We start from the raw sequence: 20,445 nt of genomic DNA, 5'->3' as shown, positions 1-20,445 counted from the left end.
CTGTTAAAATTCTTTGCTGCCCTGGTTGGTGTGGGTCAGTGGATTGAGCACCAGCCTGCAAACCAAAGGGTCACTGGTTCAATTCCCAGTCAGGGCACATGCCTGGGTAGCCGGCCAGGTACCCAGTAGGGGGCACATGAGGGGCGACCACACAGTGATGTTTCTCTCCCTCTCTTTCTCCCTCCCTTTCCCTCTCTCTAAAAATAAATAAATAAATAATCTTAAAAAAGATTTTATATAAAAAATAAGATAAAATTCTTTGCCCATTTTTAATTGTTATTTTTTTCTATTGAGTTGTATGAGTTCCTTATATATTTTGGATATTAATCCTTTATCAGATATATGGTTTGCAGATATTTGCTTCCACTGGGTAGGTTGCCCTTTCACTTGCTAACTGTGTGATGCAGCCCCACTTGTTTATGTTCCCTTTAGGCGCTTGTGCATTTGGCGTCATATCCAAAAATTCATTCCTAAGACCAGTGTTGAGGAGATTTTTCCCCTGTTTTTTTCTAGATTTAAGATAAGTATTTGTCAAGTTATTTAATATGCCAAAATATGTACCTGTTATATACTTAACATTTCATTCTGAGGGCCTTAAAGACCCTGTCTTGCTTTTTGAGAGCGTGGTCACAGCTTTTTAGCCGGGCCCAGATACATCCCAACATATGTGAAAGGTCCCACACCGTGTGATTACTAACGGTGGCTCCTTAAGGTCGTGATCTGTACAGGTCGGTGTTTGTGCAAACAGAATCTCAGGGGAGCATGCGGTTTGAAACCAGCTTTCTTCACGCCACCGCCCACTGATTACTTAGCAGTCTGTGGTGAAAATACCGTGGTTACATGTGGAGAGCCTAGATAGGGTAAGTCCCCGAATGGACACGCCCCTATTATGGGTAAGAGCAAACCATATTTTCTCCACAGAGGAATGACTAAAATAATTACAGTGATTTTATATTTGCTTCTGCTAATTACATGTTAAACCGAAACCCCATGCCTTGATTTTTAACTGTCGTAATAATTTTAAATGTTTTAATATTACATGGACCAAGTAACAGGCATTCTGCCAATGAAAAAAATGAAAGCATGAGATGTGCAATTTTAAGTCAAATGTCTCATTCATTTACTGATAGGTATTGAATAAGATAAAAACTGGTGTTTCAACTTTGAGCAATCACCTGATTGAAATTGACAGTAAACATATTAAAAAGATTATGATCTAGGAATGTTTTCTTTCCTATGTTTCCTTTTATAGAGACTTTTACTCTCAACCCAGGAACGAGGGAATGATACCCAACTTAGGTTGGGGGTGTTCCTGATTTAGAGGAAAGGAGAAATTACGGAAATAATCGAGTTTAGAGGAGAGTTGCTATATGACTTGGGTGGGGTACGTGTAATAACTTACTGGATTGAGCTAAGAGGGCACCTGTGGGCAGGTGGGCGTTCCAGAGTGTTGACTTGACAGGAAGTTATTTGTTTGGGTTGATAAGGAAGAGATCTCAGGCCTTCACTCTGTCTTCGGAATACTTGGAAATCAGAGTGAAGCGAATGTATAAAAGGAGCATTGAACTAATGTACCTGAGACAAGGAAGAGGGAAGTTAGTTATAAAAGGAAATAGGGAAGTAAGAGAAAAAGATCCAAGACTTCCTAGTTAAGGGCTGTAAGGGCAAGTGGACGTTTTGGAATTGATTTACAGCATACAAGGAAATTTGAAGGCCGTGGCTCTCAAGCCTGGCAGCATATTAGAATCACTTCATTTAAAAGGAGGTGGAGTAAGGGATGGCCATCAGCATTTCTAAAGCTTCCCAGGTGATTCTCCCCTGCGCCCCAGATTGAGAAGCGTTTATCTAACGAAATGAAAGAGGAAAGTAAGAGAAAACAGAGAGGAGAGCGTCTCAGCACCATTCTAAAGATTCGTATGGTTTTGGAAGCACAAAGTTTGGGCTTGTTAGATATTTGCCACATTACATACTATTTTATCATGAAGCAATATTATTTAGTGTCTTTGATTCTTTTAAGTCTGAACGTGTTTCTGGCTAGAAACTGAAAAATGATTAACAATTTAAAAGGAAAAAATATACATATATTGCTTCTTTCAGGTTAAATTCCTCTATACTAGAGAGGTCAAAGGAACATTTAGCATTTGTTAAATGAGACCACTTTAAATTCAGTATTTATTTTTTTAACTAAGAGGAGCTGAAAGGAAGAAGTTAATAATAGAGAATACCTTTAGATTCCATTATATGCAAGTTATATGGATGGGCAGCATTTCATTTAAATATTTCCTCTCTGACTGGAAATTACTCAGCAATTGAAACAAACAATCTGAGAAGAACCAATTTCCTGATAGCATCCACCCCTCTTCTAGGTAAAAAGGGAAATTCTTTGTATCTAATTATGTTAAAAAATTGAAATCTCTTCATGTAAGACAGAAAAAAAATAACATTTACTCCTCAGGTTGTATTCTTTAACTCAGTCTTTTATCCGGGTTTGGAAGCTAATTAATTATCTAAGTAATAGAATGTATCAAGTTTCATAAAATTGCATGAAACTGCTCTTACAGTGGCTATATTCTTGCCTCCCCTTGCTTGACCTTACCAATGCAACTCAGTAGCTTTAAGCAAAGGCTAAAAGTAATCTCTTCCCTATTGCTGCAAAGATGAATTACTGTAGATGGGAAGAAAACATAACAACTAAAAATCAACTTTCTTCATCACTCTTGACATTCACCGGTCTTTACCCAGGATCACCTTGAGATGTGACACCAATTCAGAGTAATAAGTAGGGTCAACGAAAAGCTAAAACATTCTCAAGAACCCATTATTATAACACGTCTCCGAGGGACTCGTGTCAGTGCCACAGCATTTCAAATACGGCACATGGATTCCAGAGGAGCAGCTTCGCGACACGCGGACGGTCGGCGTCTACAAGAGCTGTCTGGCGTGGCTATCGGCCTGTTGGAACCCTCTTTCACTCCCTACATGTTTTCCCCCTGTAAGCGCATCAGTCATTCCCGAGAAAACATTACATGCGCAATTAAGAGTCTGTTATGACACAGTACATTCTCTATATGGTATTATCACTGAGTTTTTTAGTAAGTGATATCGATACATTTAAGTGCTTTGGTTTAAAAGAAATTTCTTTTCCACATGAATTAGGATCCAGAATTGGTTTCACAAGAGGAGTCTGGAGTTGGCGAGGTACACATCTGCTTCTGTCAGTAGATTTGTAGCTGTTTGGGGTCTTGTTAATCTGTTCTACCAAGTAGTTCAAAACTGTGCATAATACAAAACTTAATACATAATTATTAATTAGAAAAACCAATATTTCTAATTTCTAGTTTACTGTATAACAGGGACTAGGTTAGGCACTGAGAAATCAAAATACACTTTTTATGTGTCTGCACATTAACAAGGATTTATCCGTCACCAGCACTTTAGAATAAGTCAGCGAGAGGAAGAGAAAAATAAGATATAGTATATATATCACTATATTTCATTCAGTTTTACCTGTGATGACAGGAGACAGAAAGATTGAAATTGTCATTGCCCAAACTTCAGTATGTAGCCTATAGAATTTTTCTTCTCCGTAAACCTCTCCCTACCCGGGCTATTCAATCTATTAGTCACTAAGTAACGTGAGCTGAAAAACTGTTACTTGCTCTTAAGTACAATAAAAGCTATGACAATTTTTCAATGTTTAATTAAGAAACATAAATGTTACATATGAGAACTGCAACTGACTGTAACATTGTTATATATAATTGCACACAATGTGGACTATGAGCACATTTTAACATATTTGAAATTATTTGAGATGGTGCCTCTATATGTAAGAGTCTAGAGCCTACCCAGATAGATATTCAAGTGTTGCTCTTAATTCTCTCTCACAGTGCCAGACCCTGTCTTCCCTAAGTCTTCCCCATCTCAGTTAACTCACTCTCTACTCATTGGCTTAGTCCTCAAGTCTTTTCGAGGACTAAGAAGTCATTTTTGTCTCCTCTCTTTCTCCCATCATTCTACTACATCGAATTTTGGGGCAAATCCTATTGGCTCTACAGCCAGAACATACGTGAGATCTGCATCTCTTTCAAGACTGTCATCTCTTCCTTGCCTGTGCTAGTAGTCTCCTAACTGATCTCCCTTCCACTCTTGTCTGCTTAGAGCCCACTGGCCACAGAACAGCTAGAGGGATCTTTTTAAATGTACGTCAAGTCACACCCTTGCCTTCTATGTCATGGAGGGAGGATTAATAAGTACTTGCTGAATGCATCAGTCGGATGGCAGTGAATAGTGGTGCTGGGAACAGAAGGACCAACACGCAGTGAGGGGATGGGGAGAACCAAAGGAGGTTCAGGGAGCCTAGATTTTCAGAAAGCTGTGGTTCATTGTGAATAAGCCTTGTGAATAAGTCTGTCTTTTTAATTTTTTTTTAGCTTTTATCAACACCCAGTTTATTGTAGGTATCTTTTTAAAATTTTTTACTGTTGACACTATTGCAGATGTCCCCTATACTGAACACTGTCTTTACTTGAAAACCCGGGCATATAAGCCTCCTTCTGGTCATTGGCCTGCTGCGACTGCTTCACAGCTTACCCAGGGGCAGTTCCACTGAAGGCCAGCCAAGGTTTTTCTGTGGCCACTCGGAGCCTGAACAGCTGTCCAGGTTTAATTAATATTCTGCAATTATCACTGGAGAGGAGCCAGTTTCTGAGACAGCTGCCTAAGTGAGAGGGAGATTGCTCACTCTCTGGTGGCAGCTGGGTCTACCTACAGGCAAACTTCTCGGGTGATTTGGACTGTTACTTTTCAAAGTTCACTCAGCCTCAGCTTCCCACAAACGCTGTTCCATTGCCCACTTTATCTGCTGGCATTCATCCTGCAGAAGATCCGAGGTTTGATTGTGTGAAGCGAGGACTGAAGGTTTTTATGCCATGTCAATTCATTGCTGAGATGCTCCTACAAAGCAATAAGAAACACATCGCTGACTGTTCGGTTTAAAACATCGCAAATCATTTAGGCAGATCATCAAGTCATAACAACAAGGATTCAAATGGGGGCTTACTTCTTATCCACTAGGACTTTCAAATGGCAATTATCATTAATTCTTGGATTCCTTCAGTCCTGATAGGAAATCAAGGCAACCAGAAACTATCATTTTGTGAACAGATAGCTATTAAAAGCACATTAATAATCTATAGTGGGTATAGCATATGCCTTTTAAAAAGATTTGCAGCTTGTTTCTCTGTGGTGAAGACACAGGACTTCTCCAACCTAATTACAAAGCAATCAAAGAGTTTAATTAATCTGGAAATCACTGTCTTAACAATAACTGCCTCTAAAATGAGGCTCCCTGTGCAGTCCCATTAGGTATCGTACCATTTTGATATACTGCTTGTTTATTAGCCTTGCTAGTTCCCCCGGGGATCATGCAGTTAATTACCTACCCAACGCCTGACCACTGCTGAGGTTTCCTTTACCAGGTCAGAAACGCCAGCAGCAATACCGACAGTCTGGAAAGTGCCCTAGCACTCCAACATCCAAGAGTCAGCCAATCCCTGGGAGCAGCAGGATCGGAGTTATAAGCAAGTGCAGCACATATGGGCAGAGAATTAACTGGCACCAGTTTTCATCTGAAAGTCTCTCAGGTATTGCTCTGCAGATGTGGGGATGCATTCAGAGGGCAGTGCTGTGAGGAGTGAAGGTCATGGGTAGGACTTTGGTTTCAGTCCATCTTGCTCTCTCAGACTGGGGAAGCTCTGTGCTTGTCCACGGCGGTTTGGCCCTCATCTCATAGTTAAGAATGTAGAAGACGTGCTTTATAATTTGATATGTTCTAAATTAGCGGTTGTTTTGATCAATGTATTACTAGTGTCCCTAGGTCTTCAAGACTGAGTACATAATGTAGAAATCAAATTTTTATTTTAAATAAGAACAAAAGACTTCAGAGATTGACTTCTACCTATCTATTCTGCTAACCTGTCATTTCTCCCAAAGAAAAATTGAGGAACTTTCTGTAATAAATGACACAAAAATCTGCAGAATACTCATCTACCCTTTTCCTCTGTGACCCCCCCCGCCCCCCCACTCCTCTCACAAGTCTCTGTCAGTGGGGCAGCCATTATCCCAATCCACGCATTGGAGACGTGGGTTGTTTGTCGTCCGTGGTCTTCCTCGTCACTTATTTCTAGTTCATCACCAGTGATTCTTGGTTTGCTCCCCAAATAATTTTTCTATTGGCTTTCCATGTGTTAATCTAGCTCCTCCTCCTCCTCAGCCTTTCCCTTGTTCACCCACCCAGAGCTCTTGTTCCAAGTTAAAGTCTCTGGCATCCCCATCTGGCCTCCAAACGTCTCCTTAGGCCCTGCACCAGCTTGCACCAGGAAACTGAGAAGACGACTCACTGGTCTTACCAGTCTGAGTTCTCGGCTTTCCTGGAGCCTGTCTCTCCTGCGCTGCCCTGCTGTGTTTGGATTGTTTCCATCCCTTCCTGAAGTCCTTCTGTTTCTTCTCTTACCTCCAGCTTGCTGAGCTGCCTTCAAACTAAGCCATGGTCTCTTGTCCTTAAGGAATTGTCAGGTATTCTAGTTCACAACACCCTCATTTTCTCGAATAGCCCAGGACTCGTAAGAGCCTTTGTGATAATGTGTGTGGGGGGAAGGGGGAGGTGTATTTCAGTCTGACCTGAAACAAAAAGGAGGACTTGTGGTCAGTGACACAAGACAGGTCTTGGATTGAAGATGTGGGAATTTGGGTTTTATGGCAGTATAGGAGTTCATGGGAAGAAAATGAGGAACATTTTCAGTGAATGGGCCTGGAAAGGCAGTACAAGATGGAAAAGAAGCACAAGATGGAAAGGCAGAAGCTGAAGATCAGACATGGTTGATGGTAGCCTTGAAAGCAGAGTTAAATTAACCTATCTCTGTATCTCTGTCTTTGCCCATTCAGTTTCCAAGTGAGGGGTCACCATGTTGTAAGGTGTTACGTGGCTTCCTGGGGCCACTCATTAAAATCTCTAAAAGTGAAAGGGGTTTTAAGTTAACTCCCTGCTTTTCCCTCCTTCAGACTCTTAAATATATTCAATAAGCACTCTCTAGTTATTCTAGTTGATTTCATATAATCTCCAAGATACGGAGCTTTCTTTACAAAGCACACAGGGCTAAGAATCAGTGGCATGTTTCATCGGTCTTATTATTTATTCTAAGTGAATAAGGTAGCAGGGATTGTTCTGCAAATGCCTTGGCTTCAAACAGTCATTTTGCTTCTCCTAATAATTTACTCGTAGTTTGCTTTATATGGGGTGTGAGCAAAATAAACATTTTTTCCAAAGAAAAAACAAAATTCATGTGAAAATTTCTGGCAGTAGATTTGTTTCCCTTTAAATAACACAATTTTAGCCATCCTGAAGTTATTGGGACCTTTTAAGGAATATGAAGAGTAATGTATAAGCTAAATTCTGCGGGGGGAGGAGGACCGCAAGGAGAATTGAAGGCATTTGAGAGGAGTTGAAAGCACTTAATTTATCCATGTAGATAAATGGGCAAAAATAGTTCCAGATTACTGGATGGCAAGAGCAGAATCCATTTCTCCAGGGGCCCAGCGAACAACAGATGCGACGGCATGATAAATTTGATTGCAGCAGGGGGAAATGCTTCTTGATTCTCTAGCCACAAAAAGAAAAAAAAAAAGGCTTTTCAGTGCTTTCCTGTGAAATGGCTTTAATTGTGCTGTCTGTCATAAAGTGAATAGCATCTGTTGAAGACATCACTGTAAAATTTGCAACCTTAATTGAAAACTTTCGGTAGAGGTATAGCCAGTTCAGAAGTCCTCCAGGTAAGACTAAACTTACCCTCTTTACTGTCTGTTCTTTTTGCACAGCTAACAAATTGTTTACCTTTACAGCCAGGTACTGACTTTAAAGTGCCATCTTGTATTCCGTACACCTAATTACAGTGGTCACATCTGTTACAAAATCAGTAATGTGGCAACTGGCTTGCTGTTGAGGATTAAAAATATCTTCCCAATTATTTTCCGTGTTTCAAGAACTTACAGGGTTAGTCTGTGGCCTTCCTCACTTCTTATTGAAACCAGCTACAGCCCCATCGAGTCCTGAGCTAATTCTGCCAATCTAATTAAACATGTAGAGGATAGCAGGGTGGTCTGGAGTGTCCCGAACTTCCCCACACCAGCTGCCTGCCAAGCTCTCTCAATGATCAGCAGCTGGTTGAGTGTTCTAACAAGCCCCCAAGGAGCTGTTCTCCTTACAGCGAGCAATCCACGCTCTGTTCGCCTCAAAACTACTTTGGGAACACGCCCTCTGCCAGGGTTTGTGTGACTGGCTTTTCAAGGCTGCCTGGCCAGTCACAGCCTAGCTGTTTAGGAGCAGAGGGATCTGTTGAAAAAAGTATTGGTAGCCCTGACTGGGTAGCTCAGTTGGTTAGAGTGTCCTCTGAGTATGCCAAGGTTGCGGGTTCGATCCCTGGTCAGGGAACATACAAGAAGGAATCAGTGAATGGAATGCATAAATGCGTGCAACAACAAAGATCTATGTCTCTCTCTCTCAACCTAAATAAATAAAATTTAAAAAAAATATTGAGAAAGGCTCATCCTACTGGGCCACTTTGGCCATGCTGAGACAGATCTAGGTTATTTGAGAAATTGGTCTGAACCGCAGTATTCTATGACTAGTTCTAACATCCATCCACCCTGAAAAGGTGGATGTGTACTAGGGCACAGGAGGGTTTATTTTCAAGAACTCCTACTTTTATTCAGTTTGCTGTAAATGAAAAATACTAAGTCTACCTCCCTACAATGGGAAGGCCATCCCACATGGCCCCTCTGCAGCTCGTGCTTCCTCATCCACCGGCTGTTTGAAATGTTAGCACATCTGCAAGAGTCAAAACAAAACACTTGTGTATCCGTTACTCTATAGGACTGAAATATTTAGACTATTAAATATAAGGAGTACTACCAGTTGGTGATATAGGTGAATGAGTTTATTCGTGTATCTTCCACGCTTGGAACGCTGCTCTGGAATGGAACACAGTTCCCCCTCCAAGTCCTGTCCCACCCCACCCCCCCACCCCCTCCTCCAAATCCCTGCTCCAGGTAAAACTAAACCATTATTGGGGGACGGAGATTTTACAAAAGTGCACAGAAACTTAACTGCTAAAGAGAAGACAATTCTGGATGTGGATAATGATACGAAAACAAAATCATGTTGTAAATTACTTCCTTCTATCTCTCTACAGGCAATAGCCCTCAAGATAGCCCAAGAAATTTCTCCCCCAGTGCCTCAGCCCATTTTTCATTTGCACGGAGGTAAGGATTTCTTGTGAGTTGAATAATAAAATGTGCAGAGAACCCCACCTGCACCCCTACTTACCCCAGCTTTCCCCTAAACTCCCTTGCACCATTGCCTTAACACTCTTTGACAGTTTTAATAATGATTTCCACCTCACGTTAGAGTTGTGGCTACCTCTCTTGGTCTGTCACTAATGCTGGACTCCCAGTGACAGCAGGAAATGACCATTTCCATCTCTTCTCCCATGCCCAGTACGTGCAGTATGCTTGGTGCTCAGCAGATTTTTAGTGAATTTCCTGAGCTTGTACAGTAAGCACTTGATTCATATATGTGTCCTGGTGCGATATTTTATTGTTGTTTTAAAATGCACTTTTTTCAAAATAAAGTGACTTTTGGGGGGATCACAGGTCTAAACTCTAAGATGCCTCTTAAGATCATCGAGCCAGCAGTTTATCGATCTCCCTGAGATAAAGCCTGTCCTGCATGAACTGTAGGAAGTTTTATGTTTTCTCTTCCTCTTGTAGTTAGAATCGGGCACCAAATATCAAAGATCCATGTCTTACGTGGAGTCATGGGGTCAAGAGGAAGTGTTGCTGCTCCGAGGGTCGTACGCACAAGTGCTCATATGGAACCTTCTCAGTGCCACACCCACTCTGAGGTCCCTGAGTTAGCGGAGGCCACCTAGCCACCTTCTCTGTGTTCTGCACACGAAATTAGTGTCCTTTGCCCTGTCAGATTCAAACTTTCACTTCCTTGGCCCTGTCGCCCCTCTCACATGCACGCCTGTCCTTTTCTGCCCAGGAAAAACACACAGAGAACAAAATGCCCCTTCAGCCAGGTCTCTGACTATTCAGGATAAATTCAGTTTGTGGTCTGAATGTCCTAGATATTTGCCAAATTTTCCTTGGAATCCTAATCATAGTTTGAAGTGGGTTAAGATAGCACCTAATAAAGATACATAGGTAGGTTTAGGGGGAAAAAAGAAAAGGATTTAATACACGTTAGTAGCCAGCAAAGCCCGCAGTGCCCTCCCTGCCTTTTGTCAGCGTGTAGTGCATTTTATATCACTGAGCCCAGAGAAGGGGATGTTTGTAGTATTTTCAGGCTTCTCTGTAATTAAGATGCCCTTGTAAACACCGCACACTCTCCCACTGTGTGTTTCAATGTTATGTGTCTACCTTGCGGAGACACAAGGGGAATGAAGACATGATCTCCAGAGAACTTCTCAGGACGCACACCCTGATTTCCTCTCCTTCCACCTTTTTTTTTTTGTTCCTTGTTTTAACCACTGTGAAGAAAATGGGAAAATTAACCAGTCCCACAAAGCCTGTGTTTTGCCAGTGAATATTAATTCATGGTGGTGCTCCTCTTCTAAGTGAAAAATCTTATAAAAATGGATAAACAAGAACCCACCATAGTCTATAAAACACATCTTTAAAAAAAAAAAAAGGGAATGCATTCAGTTATTTTAAGTAATAGGAAAATTGCAGTCTCATTACAGCGTGCATTTAAACATGACAGATATCACAGCCTCTTAATCCGGCCAGAGTGATGAAAACGAAGACAATCTAATAATTAAGTGGGTGACTGGAAGACGGATGAATCTGGTTTCTTTGCTATTAAAAAATACACAAACCCCCAGGCATGTTAATTTTTGAGAAATAAACCATAAAGCGTGACAGAGGATTATCACAGGAGACCTGTAGTTCATTTTGCATGAATTTCCAGATGGAACTCCCTCCACACTCTTCAAAAAGTATTAATTTAGATTAGGACATGAGTGATCATCTTTTTAAACTTTCATTCAAGTAAATAGAACCTTGTGTTTGCTATGACAACTCAAATTGGCATCTTTTGATTTACCTGGGGTCTTTCTCTTCCATTTGAAAGCTGATTTTCATTAGGAAACTTGGAAATCCCACTCATGGCTCTCCATTTGCTTCCGTTTGGGGTAAATTTTTGAGTCTAGGAAGTAGTTTCATTTTGAGACTTCCACATTTTATTGTTTTGTTTATTTGATCCAACAGAGGAGAGATTGCCCTGTTTTTAAAATTATCCTTGGGTGAAGTGTTAAAGATCAGACTATTAATCTTTTCTGATCCTATACCATGTGATAGGGAATACTCCCCCAGGAGATACTTTCTGTAATATAATAGTTTAATTTTGAACTGAAAAATATGAAGAGACACAGTTGCTTTCCATATTATCTAATACATATTTGAGAGGAAAATTATTTACTTAATTTTTTAATGTTGAAAGAAGATGAATGAAAATGAGAATCGGAGTGTAGTTGATACTGTCTGAAGCAAGTAAACATATTTTTACTTTGCTAACTGTAATGCTGATTCGGTGTCTTTGATCATGGAATTATTGAATCCTTAACCTTTTCCCCTTGACAGTAAGATGGAGGTAGTGACTTTGTTCTGCCTTTCCCAGAAGTTGTGGAAATTTATGCATTATAAATCGCTTTCACTTTCATTGGGCACATGAGTCCTGAATAAATGTCAAGTGTGTCTCCCAGTTGCCTTGTTGTTATTTACCGGGTTAAATATCAGAATGTATTTCCACAAGCAAACTAGTAGAAGAGACCTGCCTGCTGAGTTCAAGTTAAAAGCCACTTGCTGAGTGCTGGTGGGTAGAGCAACCTGCTAATTACTTTCAGAATTATGGTGGAGTAAACTTCAGCTGGTTACATTATATTTGCTTAGTCCAATTTCAACTAGAATATAAAATGTATCACCCCAGGTGATTATAACAATTAAACAAATAAAGAAATCTGCTTCCTTTTCATACATTTATAATAGCTAGGTTGATGTGGGAACTTTTCATTCTTTCTTTTTTGTAAACTATATTAATCTAATTTTTTGTGAGTGATGTTAGGATATATTTTTTTTTTGTGGCCAATCGCTTTGTATCTTGTGTTCCCATCAGATGTTTTTCCCTTCTTAATTTTTCATTTAGTGTAATGCTGAAATTTCTACCCACAAAGAAAACACTTCTTTCCAAAAGCGTTGTTGCTTGGGCAAGAATATAGTCTTGTCTTCAGATAACGTTTTATTGGTAGCTACTGCAAAGAAAACACAACATTGTTAGTGGGATCCAAATTTCACATGTGATGGCTTTCTTGAAAAGAGGGCATTGTCTCTTAAGTACTATGTATAGCATATACAGTAACTTCCGATGTATGGTTGTCATGGTGATGAGAAACCGCAGTGCTCCTTTGTGCTCCATTTGAATGAATAAACAAGGACAACTTAGGGAACTTTATAAGACATATAAACTATTTCTGGTCCATGGCTGCATAAGGTCCTGAGCACACTGTTTAAACATCTTTCTAGTAGTGTGTTTTCTGGAGTAAGCAAATGTAATTTATGCTTCAGAGCTAATAAGAACGTGACTCCTTTTGGAATTGCTCATTCACCTGAAGTAAGTTCATCGATACCTGAGGGAAGGGAGAGTTAATGACTCACGGTGGGGGAAATTGTGCCCCTCACTCTTTCCAGAGACTAGTTTCTGATAATTGCTATTAAATGGACTGCATAATCTTTTAAAAATCCTATCTTTTTCTTCCTTTTAAAAGTTGGAGGTTTTAAAATATAAAGTACAGGGATGGGTTTTTTAGTCTTTAATAAGTAGCTAAATGAAATAGGACCACCCTGTTTCCATCTAACTGATGGCTAGATATCTTTAGAGTATGTTGTTGTAAGTATTTTCTTCTTCAGTCTTGAACATTTTCAACTGTTTAAAGATATTTTTAAAGAATATATGACTTAATTCTCCCCCATTTCCTCTCTCTGGTATATTTACAAACATCTTATTTTGCTTCTTTCTTTTAACCCATTCTTGATTCAATTGTACTCCAATCATGGTCACAGAAATGACAGGTAAATTTTACTAAAATCTTCACATTGTAGTCCTGCTGTGATTTGTCCACTTGAAATTCTCCGTTTTGTCTTTGTGGACCATTTGCATTTTTTGGAGGCAACATCCATGGTAGCCTATAATTATATTTTCCCTTGAATGTGATTGAGGCTGAAATGTCAGTTTTTTCCCATGAACATCTAACTGTGCCATTTCTCAAATTCAAGTCTAATTCTGTTGAATTCCCTGCCTTCAACTTACTGTAAATGTATCTGTGGTAAATTTGGTACACTCTCATCTCTCGCGTGGTGAATTAATATAAACGTGAACCACAAAAAGTCTGTATCTGGCACCCCATCAGAGAATGCAGTGTAGATGGCGCTTTACAAAGCATGTCCTTCCGGTTTTCTCCTCGGCAAAAGTGCACGTGTTTGGTTAGACAGTGTTACCCGATTTTGAAGGCACAGTCTCACTCGATGTTGCTAATAAAGTAATGGCTCTGGAATGAGTGCCAGAGATTTCAGAAAATTTGCTTTCTGCTGTCCCCTTGCCTTACCAGTAGTATTGCCTCTACTACATCGTTAACTCACCTGAGAGGAGACCCTCTGACAGCCCTAATGCATAACCACAGTCCAAGCCAGAAAGCTACCCACCCTATTCACCAGTCGTTCGGAGATAAAAACCACTCTCAAAGACTCCTGACAGCTTTGCCTTTGTGATGGGGCCAGACGACTGTACTCCTTAAGTTCTGTCCCTAGTGCAACATGTTCACTCTGCCCCGGCTCTCAGCCAGAGCTGCGCTGGGCTGCATACTCATAAACTCTGCAAGAGGCTTTTGCTGCAACCTTTTTTAAAGCCAGGTCATGTCAGAATGTGATAACTCTTAAAAGATTCTGAGCATCAGGTCAGCCCCTTTCTTGGTGCTGAAGTTATTTGCCCGTAAGGCTTGAGCCAGGCTTGAGCCTGCTGATCCTCTCTCTTCCCAGGCATGACGAGTAGGACTGTCACCTTGAAAATGATAAGCGGAGCAATTTTAGGATGCGATGCAAGTCCCCACAAGCTCTTGCAGAGTTCTGGAATTCAGGGCCTTCCCAAGATCATGGCCCCTCTTATCAGTTGCCAGATAACAGGGGTTTCCTCCTCCCTTTCTGTTTTTATTAATTTGAATCTGCTGAGTCTGACCATTGTAATTATCCCTGGTATTCATTTTGTCAAAGTGTATTAGTGAGAGATCAATACTATGGATCAGCCCATTCACTTTCTCCTTGTTTGGGCGCATTGACTCAGTTTAAATAAAAGTCAGCCTGCTGTGTAATGTTTGTTTATCCTGGCCCTTGCTGAACACTTCCTCATCCTCACTGACTGTGTCTGTGTCATTTGTTTGACTAAACATGCTGGTTTCCCTGGGGTTTCCGGGTCTCAGCACTCCAGTGTGGGCCGAAACTAACTTCACGTTCTCCACAGGACTGATGGACGCCGCTGGTCCTTGGCTTCCCTCCCCTCCTCTGGCTATGGGACCAACACGCCCAGCTCCACCGTGTCTGTAAGTGCCTGACGTCTTCCCTCTCCCTCACAACCTGGAGCTCGCACGCAGGCAGCACTTTCTCCGGGTGTTTCCTGGAAGGGAGGAGAAGGGAAATGCTGTGTCTGCCACTCTGACTAGGTTACGCATCAAATGATGAGCTAACAAACGTAACAAGGACATTCTTTTTGCTGCAAGCTTTTAAACTCTGGCGCACCAATTGAGTACGTCCCAGGACTGCAAGTTTGAAGATCGGGAGCTTTTGTTTTAACACCATTTGGTGTAGTTTGGGGTGGAAAACACAATTTGGTTTTATTGCTTTGGTTCCACGCCAGTGGTGTTAGTACTGAAAATGCCATTAAACTTTGATGGCCTGGGTTTTTTTTTTTTTTTTTTTCTTGTGGGGCTTAGATGCAGGGAATTCGTATGTTTGTTTTGGATTTTTTGGGGGTTTGGTTTGTTTTTCTTCTTCAAAGGAAAAAAATGGCAAGCCTTAAATTTGTCTGTGCCTCCTGGCTAAGAACTTACTTTCAAGGAGAGGTTAAAAGAACTGAGTTGTAAGTTAAAATAGAGAAAGAAACAAGAGGAAGCCATGAAAAATGGGATTGAGGAAGGGTATTCACTGGCTCCTAGCTATAGCATTTCAGCAGGAGCCCTGATAATGATGGGAACGATTCAGTAGGTCGGATATGTGCTTTCTTGGGTTAAATTAGTGATGCAGTGGGACATCTGTCTCTGCAGAGCCTTAGAAGCGAATGGTCATTTAGAAAGACACAGGATGTTGTAGGTTTTCGATAAATGCCTCATGGAGTGGTCTGAATGCCCTTGTGCCAGTCAGGAATACGCACCTGGTGATTTTAGAGCCCCTTTTGGTTCATTTCAGTCTCCATTTTGTCAAAATCTGTGCTTTATCAAGGAGGCCTATCCATCTGTTTTTCCCCCCCCATAAACTCCATGCTACACATGTAGAGTCAGACACTTAATAACACTTAAATTGAAAAGAAACTACTATTCAAATTATAAACTCTAACTGGTATCGTCACTGCCTTGTGTGAGGTGTTTCTGAATTCCAGATGCAAAAGAATGTGGGTTTTTGGAGTCACCTTTAAAACTGACTTGTGAAAATCTGTTAGATTATTTTTACTATCTCCTTATAGAATTTTATTGAGGATAGGTAATTTATTTTCCTATCCATTATTCCATTTGTTGTGGTATATGAGTTTATTGTCCATTTAGATCATTTCTGTGAAACATCGGACAACCTTGGGTAGTTTCAATGGCACATCATTCTCACATCAGAAAAGGATGCTTAAAACCCCTGAATGGTTTTGGTGAATGAAAATGGCACCAAGTAACAGTGAAGTCACCCTTGGTTACTGTGTCAGTAGCCATCCTCAGTCATTGGCCCATATTTTAGATGTTGAAATCATGGGCAACCACAGTGGAAAATGAAAGCCAAAACTGATCGATCAAGAAGAACTAAAGAGTAATTTTCTAAATTTTAAGTGTTTTTCCTCCCTAGGCCCTTGGGCATCTCCACTTGGAACCCAGACACCAATAAACAGAATCCTTGGTTCTTTGTCCAGTAGCTTTCCCACACTTCCTCCCATTTAGTTCTCCCCGTGCCCCAAAGTTATATCATGTCTCCCAACTCCAACTTTTTTTATTTCAACAATGTATCACCTTGTTTTGCCCTTCAGTCCAATTTTATTGTGGTCGAGATACAGAAATTTCTCTTTTACAAGAAAAATAGAGAGTGCAAGATCTTTTTTCTATGTTTAACTAGTAACTCATACAAGGGTGAACTACACAGAATCAGACTGGTACAAATAACTTAAAAAAAACCCCAATTTTTAAATAAATACTTATTATGTGCCGGCACTAGGCTAATTATTTATAATGCATTTGCTGATCCTAGCAACATACCCCATCACACAGTCGCTATTTTGGTCTTTACTTTATGGGTCAAAAATGTGAGGTGCAGAAAATAAAATGAGGGGCTGCTTACCAACCCCCTTGTTTTATCAATAAGAATAAATGAGCTAGATGCGGGCTCTAGGCTCTGTTCAAGGAATTTGCATAGTGTTTCTTAAAACAAACCTTGTAATTAATAAACCTGACCCAGCCATCTGTCATAACGGAGTCATTGCTGTGCCTGACTTCCATATGTGCCTGAAGAAGAAGCCGCCTGGGACAGTTGTCAGTCACACACATGTTCTGTGTTTCTAACAGCTTCTGACCAGAGCTAGGACAGATTTTCCCCCAAGTGTTTATTTTATTGAAGAAAGTGGTGTCATAGCATTGTTGATCGCATATTCCTGTTTTGTCCTTCAGAATGGAATCTGAGCTTTCAGAATTACTCTTTTGGCCAAAAGACATAAGGAACTGTGACATTGGGGCAGCGTAGGTACTGTTGCACAGAGTTGGCTGTCTCTTCTCCCTGCCGGTTGTTTCTAAAGGTTATGAGTGAAAATTTGAAGAGCTATTTCTCATTTCCCTCAGTTTCTTTTTGTTCTTGCCTTTTAAATATTAGGACAAAAACTCTGCAAAATTGTTCAGTAGTTCCATTTGTTTCGCTTCTAAATCTAATCTGAAGTACTCTTAGATTCTCAATTTCTGGATTGTCTATAAGTCATTTAGTTAATCAGAAGTGCATTTTAATTATGTTTTAAATAAAAATACAGAACATATACAAATCAAGTTACAAACACTTTGAAAATATAGCTTAAGTTTTACAGACAGTTGTATTGTTAGCTGAATTCCAGAACTTCTTATGCTGAAATGTAAACATCATGTCTTTATCCTTTGGATATTATGGGAATGACAAACTTGGCAAGTGTTAAAAACACCACATTCCTAAATTCGATCATGTGAACTTAATCAGTCCTTCCAGAGAATATTTAGTATTGCAACTTAATTTAACTTGCAGTGAATATTAATTTGTGGGACTTTTCAAGATAATATTCAGACAACAATATCTTGGGGATGGCTGGGGTTGGGAGGAGGGGGGGAAATGGAGACAACTGTACTTGAACAAAGATAAAAAATATTAAAAAAAAAGAAAATAAATAAATTTTACTTCTGAAGAGAACCAATGAGGAATTGCAGCAGTAGGGGGGACATCCACCCTGTATTTCTTACCAGACAAATTATTTCCTGCCAAGGGCAAGAATGGAAATAAGAATATACCTATAAATATGAGAGGTGACTCTCTATGATATTACTTTAAATAAGAAAATTATGCATATGAATACTTTACTTTGCAAAATATCTTGAGAGACTAAAGGCTTATTTGAATGACATAATTACTCAGAACATTTTGGGGGAACTCTTTAATTGCCTTAAGAACTAGCAGCACAGTTTTTGTGTAAATCTTTACTCTTTGAAAACGGATTTGACTTATGGTATGGTCAGAGGTCATGTGCAAGCTGGCTGGGTGATGAGACTCACTGGCATCATGCTTAGAGAACATGCTGGAGATATGAAGTAATGAGACTCAAGACTCAGTTTGTTGAGAACCCCCCAGACTAATTCTTGAACTATTGTTAAAGTGGTAATCCAGGGTGCTGTGAGCGGTGGAGGTATCTTTTCAATGGGGAGTGAGGTCACGGGAATGGCAGGTGCTCCCTCTGTTACCTGGGAAGCTCTCTTCACTCGGCAGGTTCTCCTTTAAGTCCCTGATGCTGCTGAAACTGAGCCTTGCATTTCTCTGTGGTTCCATATCAACTCACTTTTGAGGCCCCATTTGGTGCCTTCTGAATCCCCAGGACATTTTGGGGGCCTACAGCTGTTTCCAGTGCTGTGGACTCATCCTGGTGACCCCCTGTGCCATTCGCACCTTGCTTGTTCCAGCTGAGATGAAAGAGGCTCTCTCCCCAGAGAAGCTGCTGCCTCTGCGCTGCGTTAATGCCGTGAAGGTGACAGTGCCCCCACCACCGCCACCACCGTTTTACGTGTTCCCCATTGGTAAACACGGGGCACATTTCCTCTGGAGCTGAGTTATATGGCTACCTACGGCATAACCACATCATTTTCCTCTCAGAGCTAATCCATGTTAACATTTTGTTACATGTGCTGCAGCTATTTTTTCAAATCTATTTTTACTTTGTTTAATAAATAAAGTGTTAAATATACCACTAAAGGCCTTCCTGCTCAGCCCCTCCTTTTCTCCTTCCTCCCTCCCTCCACAGAGGGAGTCACCCTCTGGAAACCTCTGGGTGTCATCCTCATGCAAGTACAGGTCCATGACGCCTTACGTGAAGCTCTTGAACCCGGTCTGTTTGGGGATTAATGGGCCTGTTTCAGGAAGGTAACGTGGCCCCTGTGCTGTCTGTAACAGTCCAGCAGCATCTGGGCCTGCAGCTCACCATCGAATATGCTGAATTTCTACAGCGGCCGGAATCAACAGTCACACCCAGTGGATTAAACACATGTCTTAAGTAGCTTGCCATCATCAGTTCACTTGATGTTTTGCCACCAAGAGGGGTTGCTGTAAACTTATAAATAAACTTGAGTGTTTTGAAATCTTAGATACAGAATTGTGGACATTAATTTACCTTAGAGACATATGTACAGACTCTTAATTCTGTTTTTCTGTTTGTTGATTTCCTCGTTTTTGCTTTTATCACAGCTGCTTCTCTCTCGCTTGAATTATTCTTTTTCTGATTTTTTGAGTTGACTTAGTTTATGTGTTTTATTTCTTCTTTCATAGTGAAGGACTTTAACGCTGTGCTTGTACTTTCTGAATAGAGTTTTGGTTTATCTCATAAGTCTTTCTAGTAGTGTTCTCATTTTTATGGTTTATAAAATAATCTTATTACATTATAAAAAATCTCTCAATGCCTCTGTATGTACTTAGTACAGCGGTCTACAAGTTCAAGGTTACCAGGGTATCTGTAAGCTCTAGTCAATGATTTCCAGTGTCACTGCATTGTGGCTTCAGTATTTATGAAGTGTGCTCTTAACCTAATGACCTTTTTTTTAAATGAAAAAGCCTATTATAACTGAATTTTTTAATGAGTGGTGTCTTTCCAAATATGTTTATTTAACCATGTTTCTAGTATTCAAAAATTTCTCAATCTCTTTTGTTAGAATTGCTTGCAGAGTTCAGCACCCACTTAAGAAAACAGCCACCAGTCTGAGCTGTATAGCTTTATTTCTCAGATTGGTTGAAAGCAGTGTTATGCAGCCATCTATCTTTCCTGCCTTACCTTGCTCCAAGTATTGAATAAAAACTTTCAAAGAGTAAATCTAAACTCAAGGGATTAAAAACTCACCACTACTAAAGATGTTTTAAAATGATAGCCTTAGCCAAAGCAAAAAAGAAAAAAAAATTCCAATGTTTAAAACAATGGCATTATTGAGAAAAGTATCTCTTTTTGTTCCTTTTTTACCCAGGGCGCATACCGATGGCAGCTGCATCAGAAGGCAGCGTGATTTGTAAAGAGAGATCCCGTTACCTCATTTATGATCACGCGTCATACAGTTCATTTTATGTTACCTAAAAGTCACAGGGCTTGATTAGGAGCAACAGTGGAAATAAGTGTACCATACTCACTGGAGACCTCATCTGTCCATGCACCCAGATTCTTCCTCCAATCTTTACTTTCTTGCTTTGGCTTTGGCTGGGTCCTATCCATTTTCAGATGCTGGGTTTCTTCCAGAGAGAAAACTATGTTTAGGGAAACTGTAGACCAACAAGATGAAACATAGAAGCCATTTGACTTCCCAAAGGAAGTATTAAGGCATTGTCATGTAGGCA

At 40.4% G+C, this 20,445-nt stretch overlaps 1 protein-coding gene across 7 annotated transcripts in view; it reads left to right on the top strand.

Annotated features, from left to right (window-relative positions):
* MAST4 (microtubule associated serine/threonine kinase family member 4) overlaps positions 1–20,445 on the top strand; it is a 524,552-nt gene that overhangs the window by 440,701 nt on the left and 63,406 nt on the right. For 6 of the 7 annotated variants that reach the window (XM_053913123.2, XM_053913118.2, XM_053913119.2 and 3 more), the window contains 2 exons: positions 9,249–9,318; positions 14,627–14,705. In XM_053913123.2, the coding sequence (XP_053769098.1) occupies positions 9,249–9,318; positions 14,627–14,705 (149 nt within the window). Of the gene's footprint in view, positions 1–5,480; positions 5,646–9,248; positions 9,319–14,626; positions 14,706–20,445 lie in introns of all 7 variants that reach the window. The other variant, XM_053913116.2, reaches the window with a different exon arrangement.

Source organism: Desmodus rotundus, chromosome 1 (assembly GCF_022682495.2).
Source record: "Desmodus rotundus isolate HL8 chromosome 1, HLdesRot8A.1, whole genome shotgun sequence".
NCBI classification, from domain to species: domain Eukaryota; kingdom Metazoa; phylum Chordata; class Mammalia; order Chiroptera; family Phyllostomidae; genus Desmodus; species Desmodus rotundus.
The sequence above is the reverse complement of the archived record's forward strand: the minus strand, read 5'-3'. Positions and strand labels throughout refer to the sequence as shown.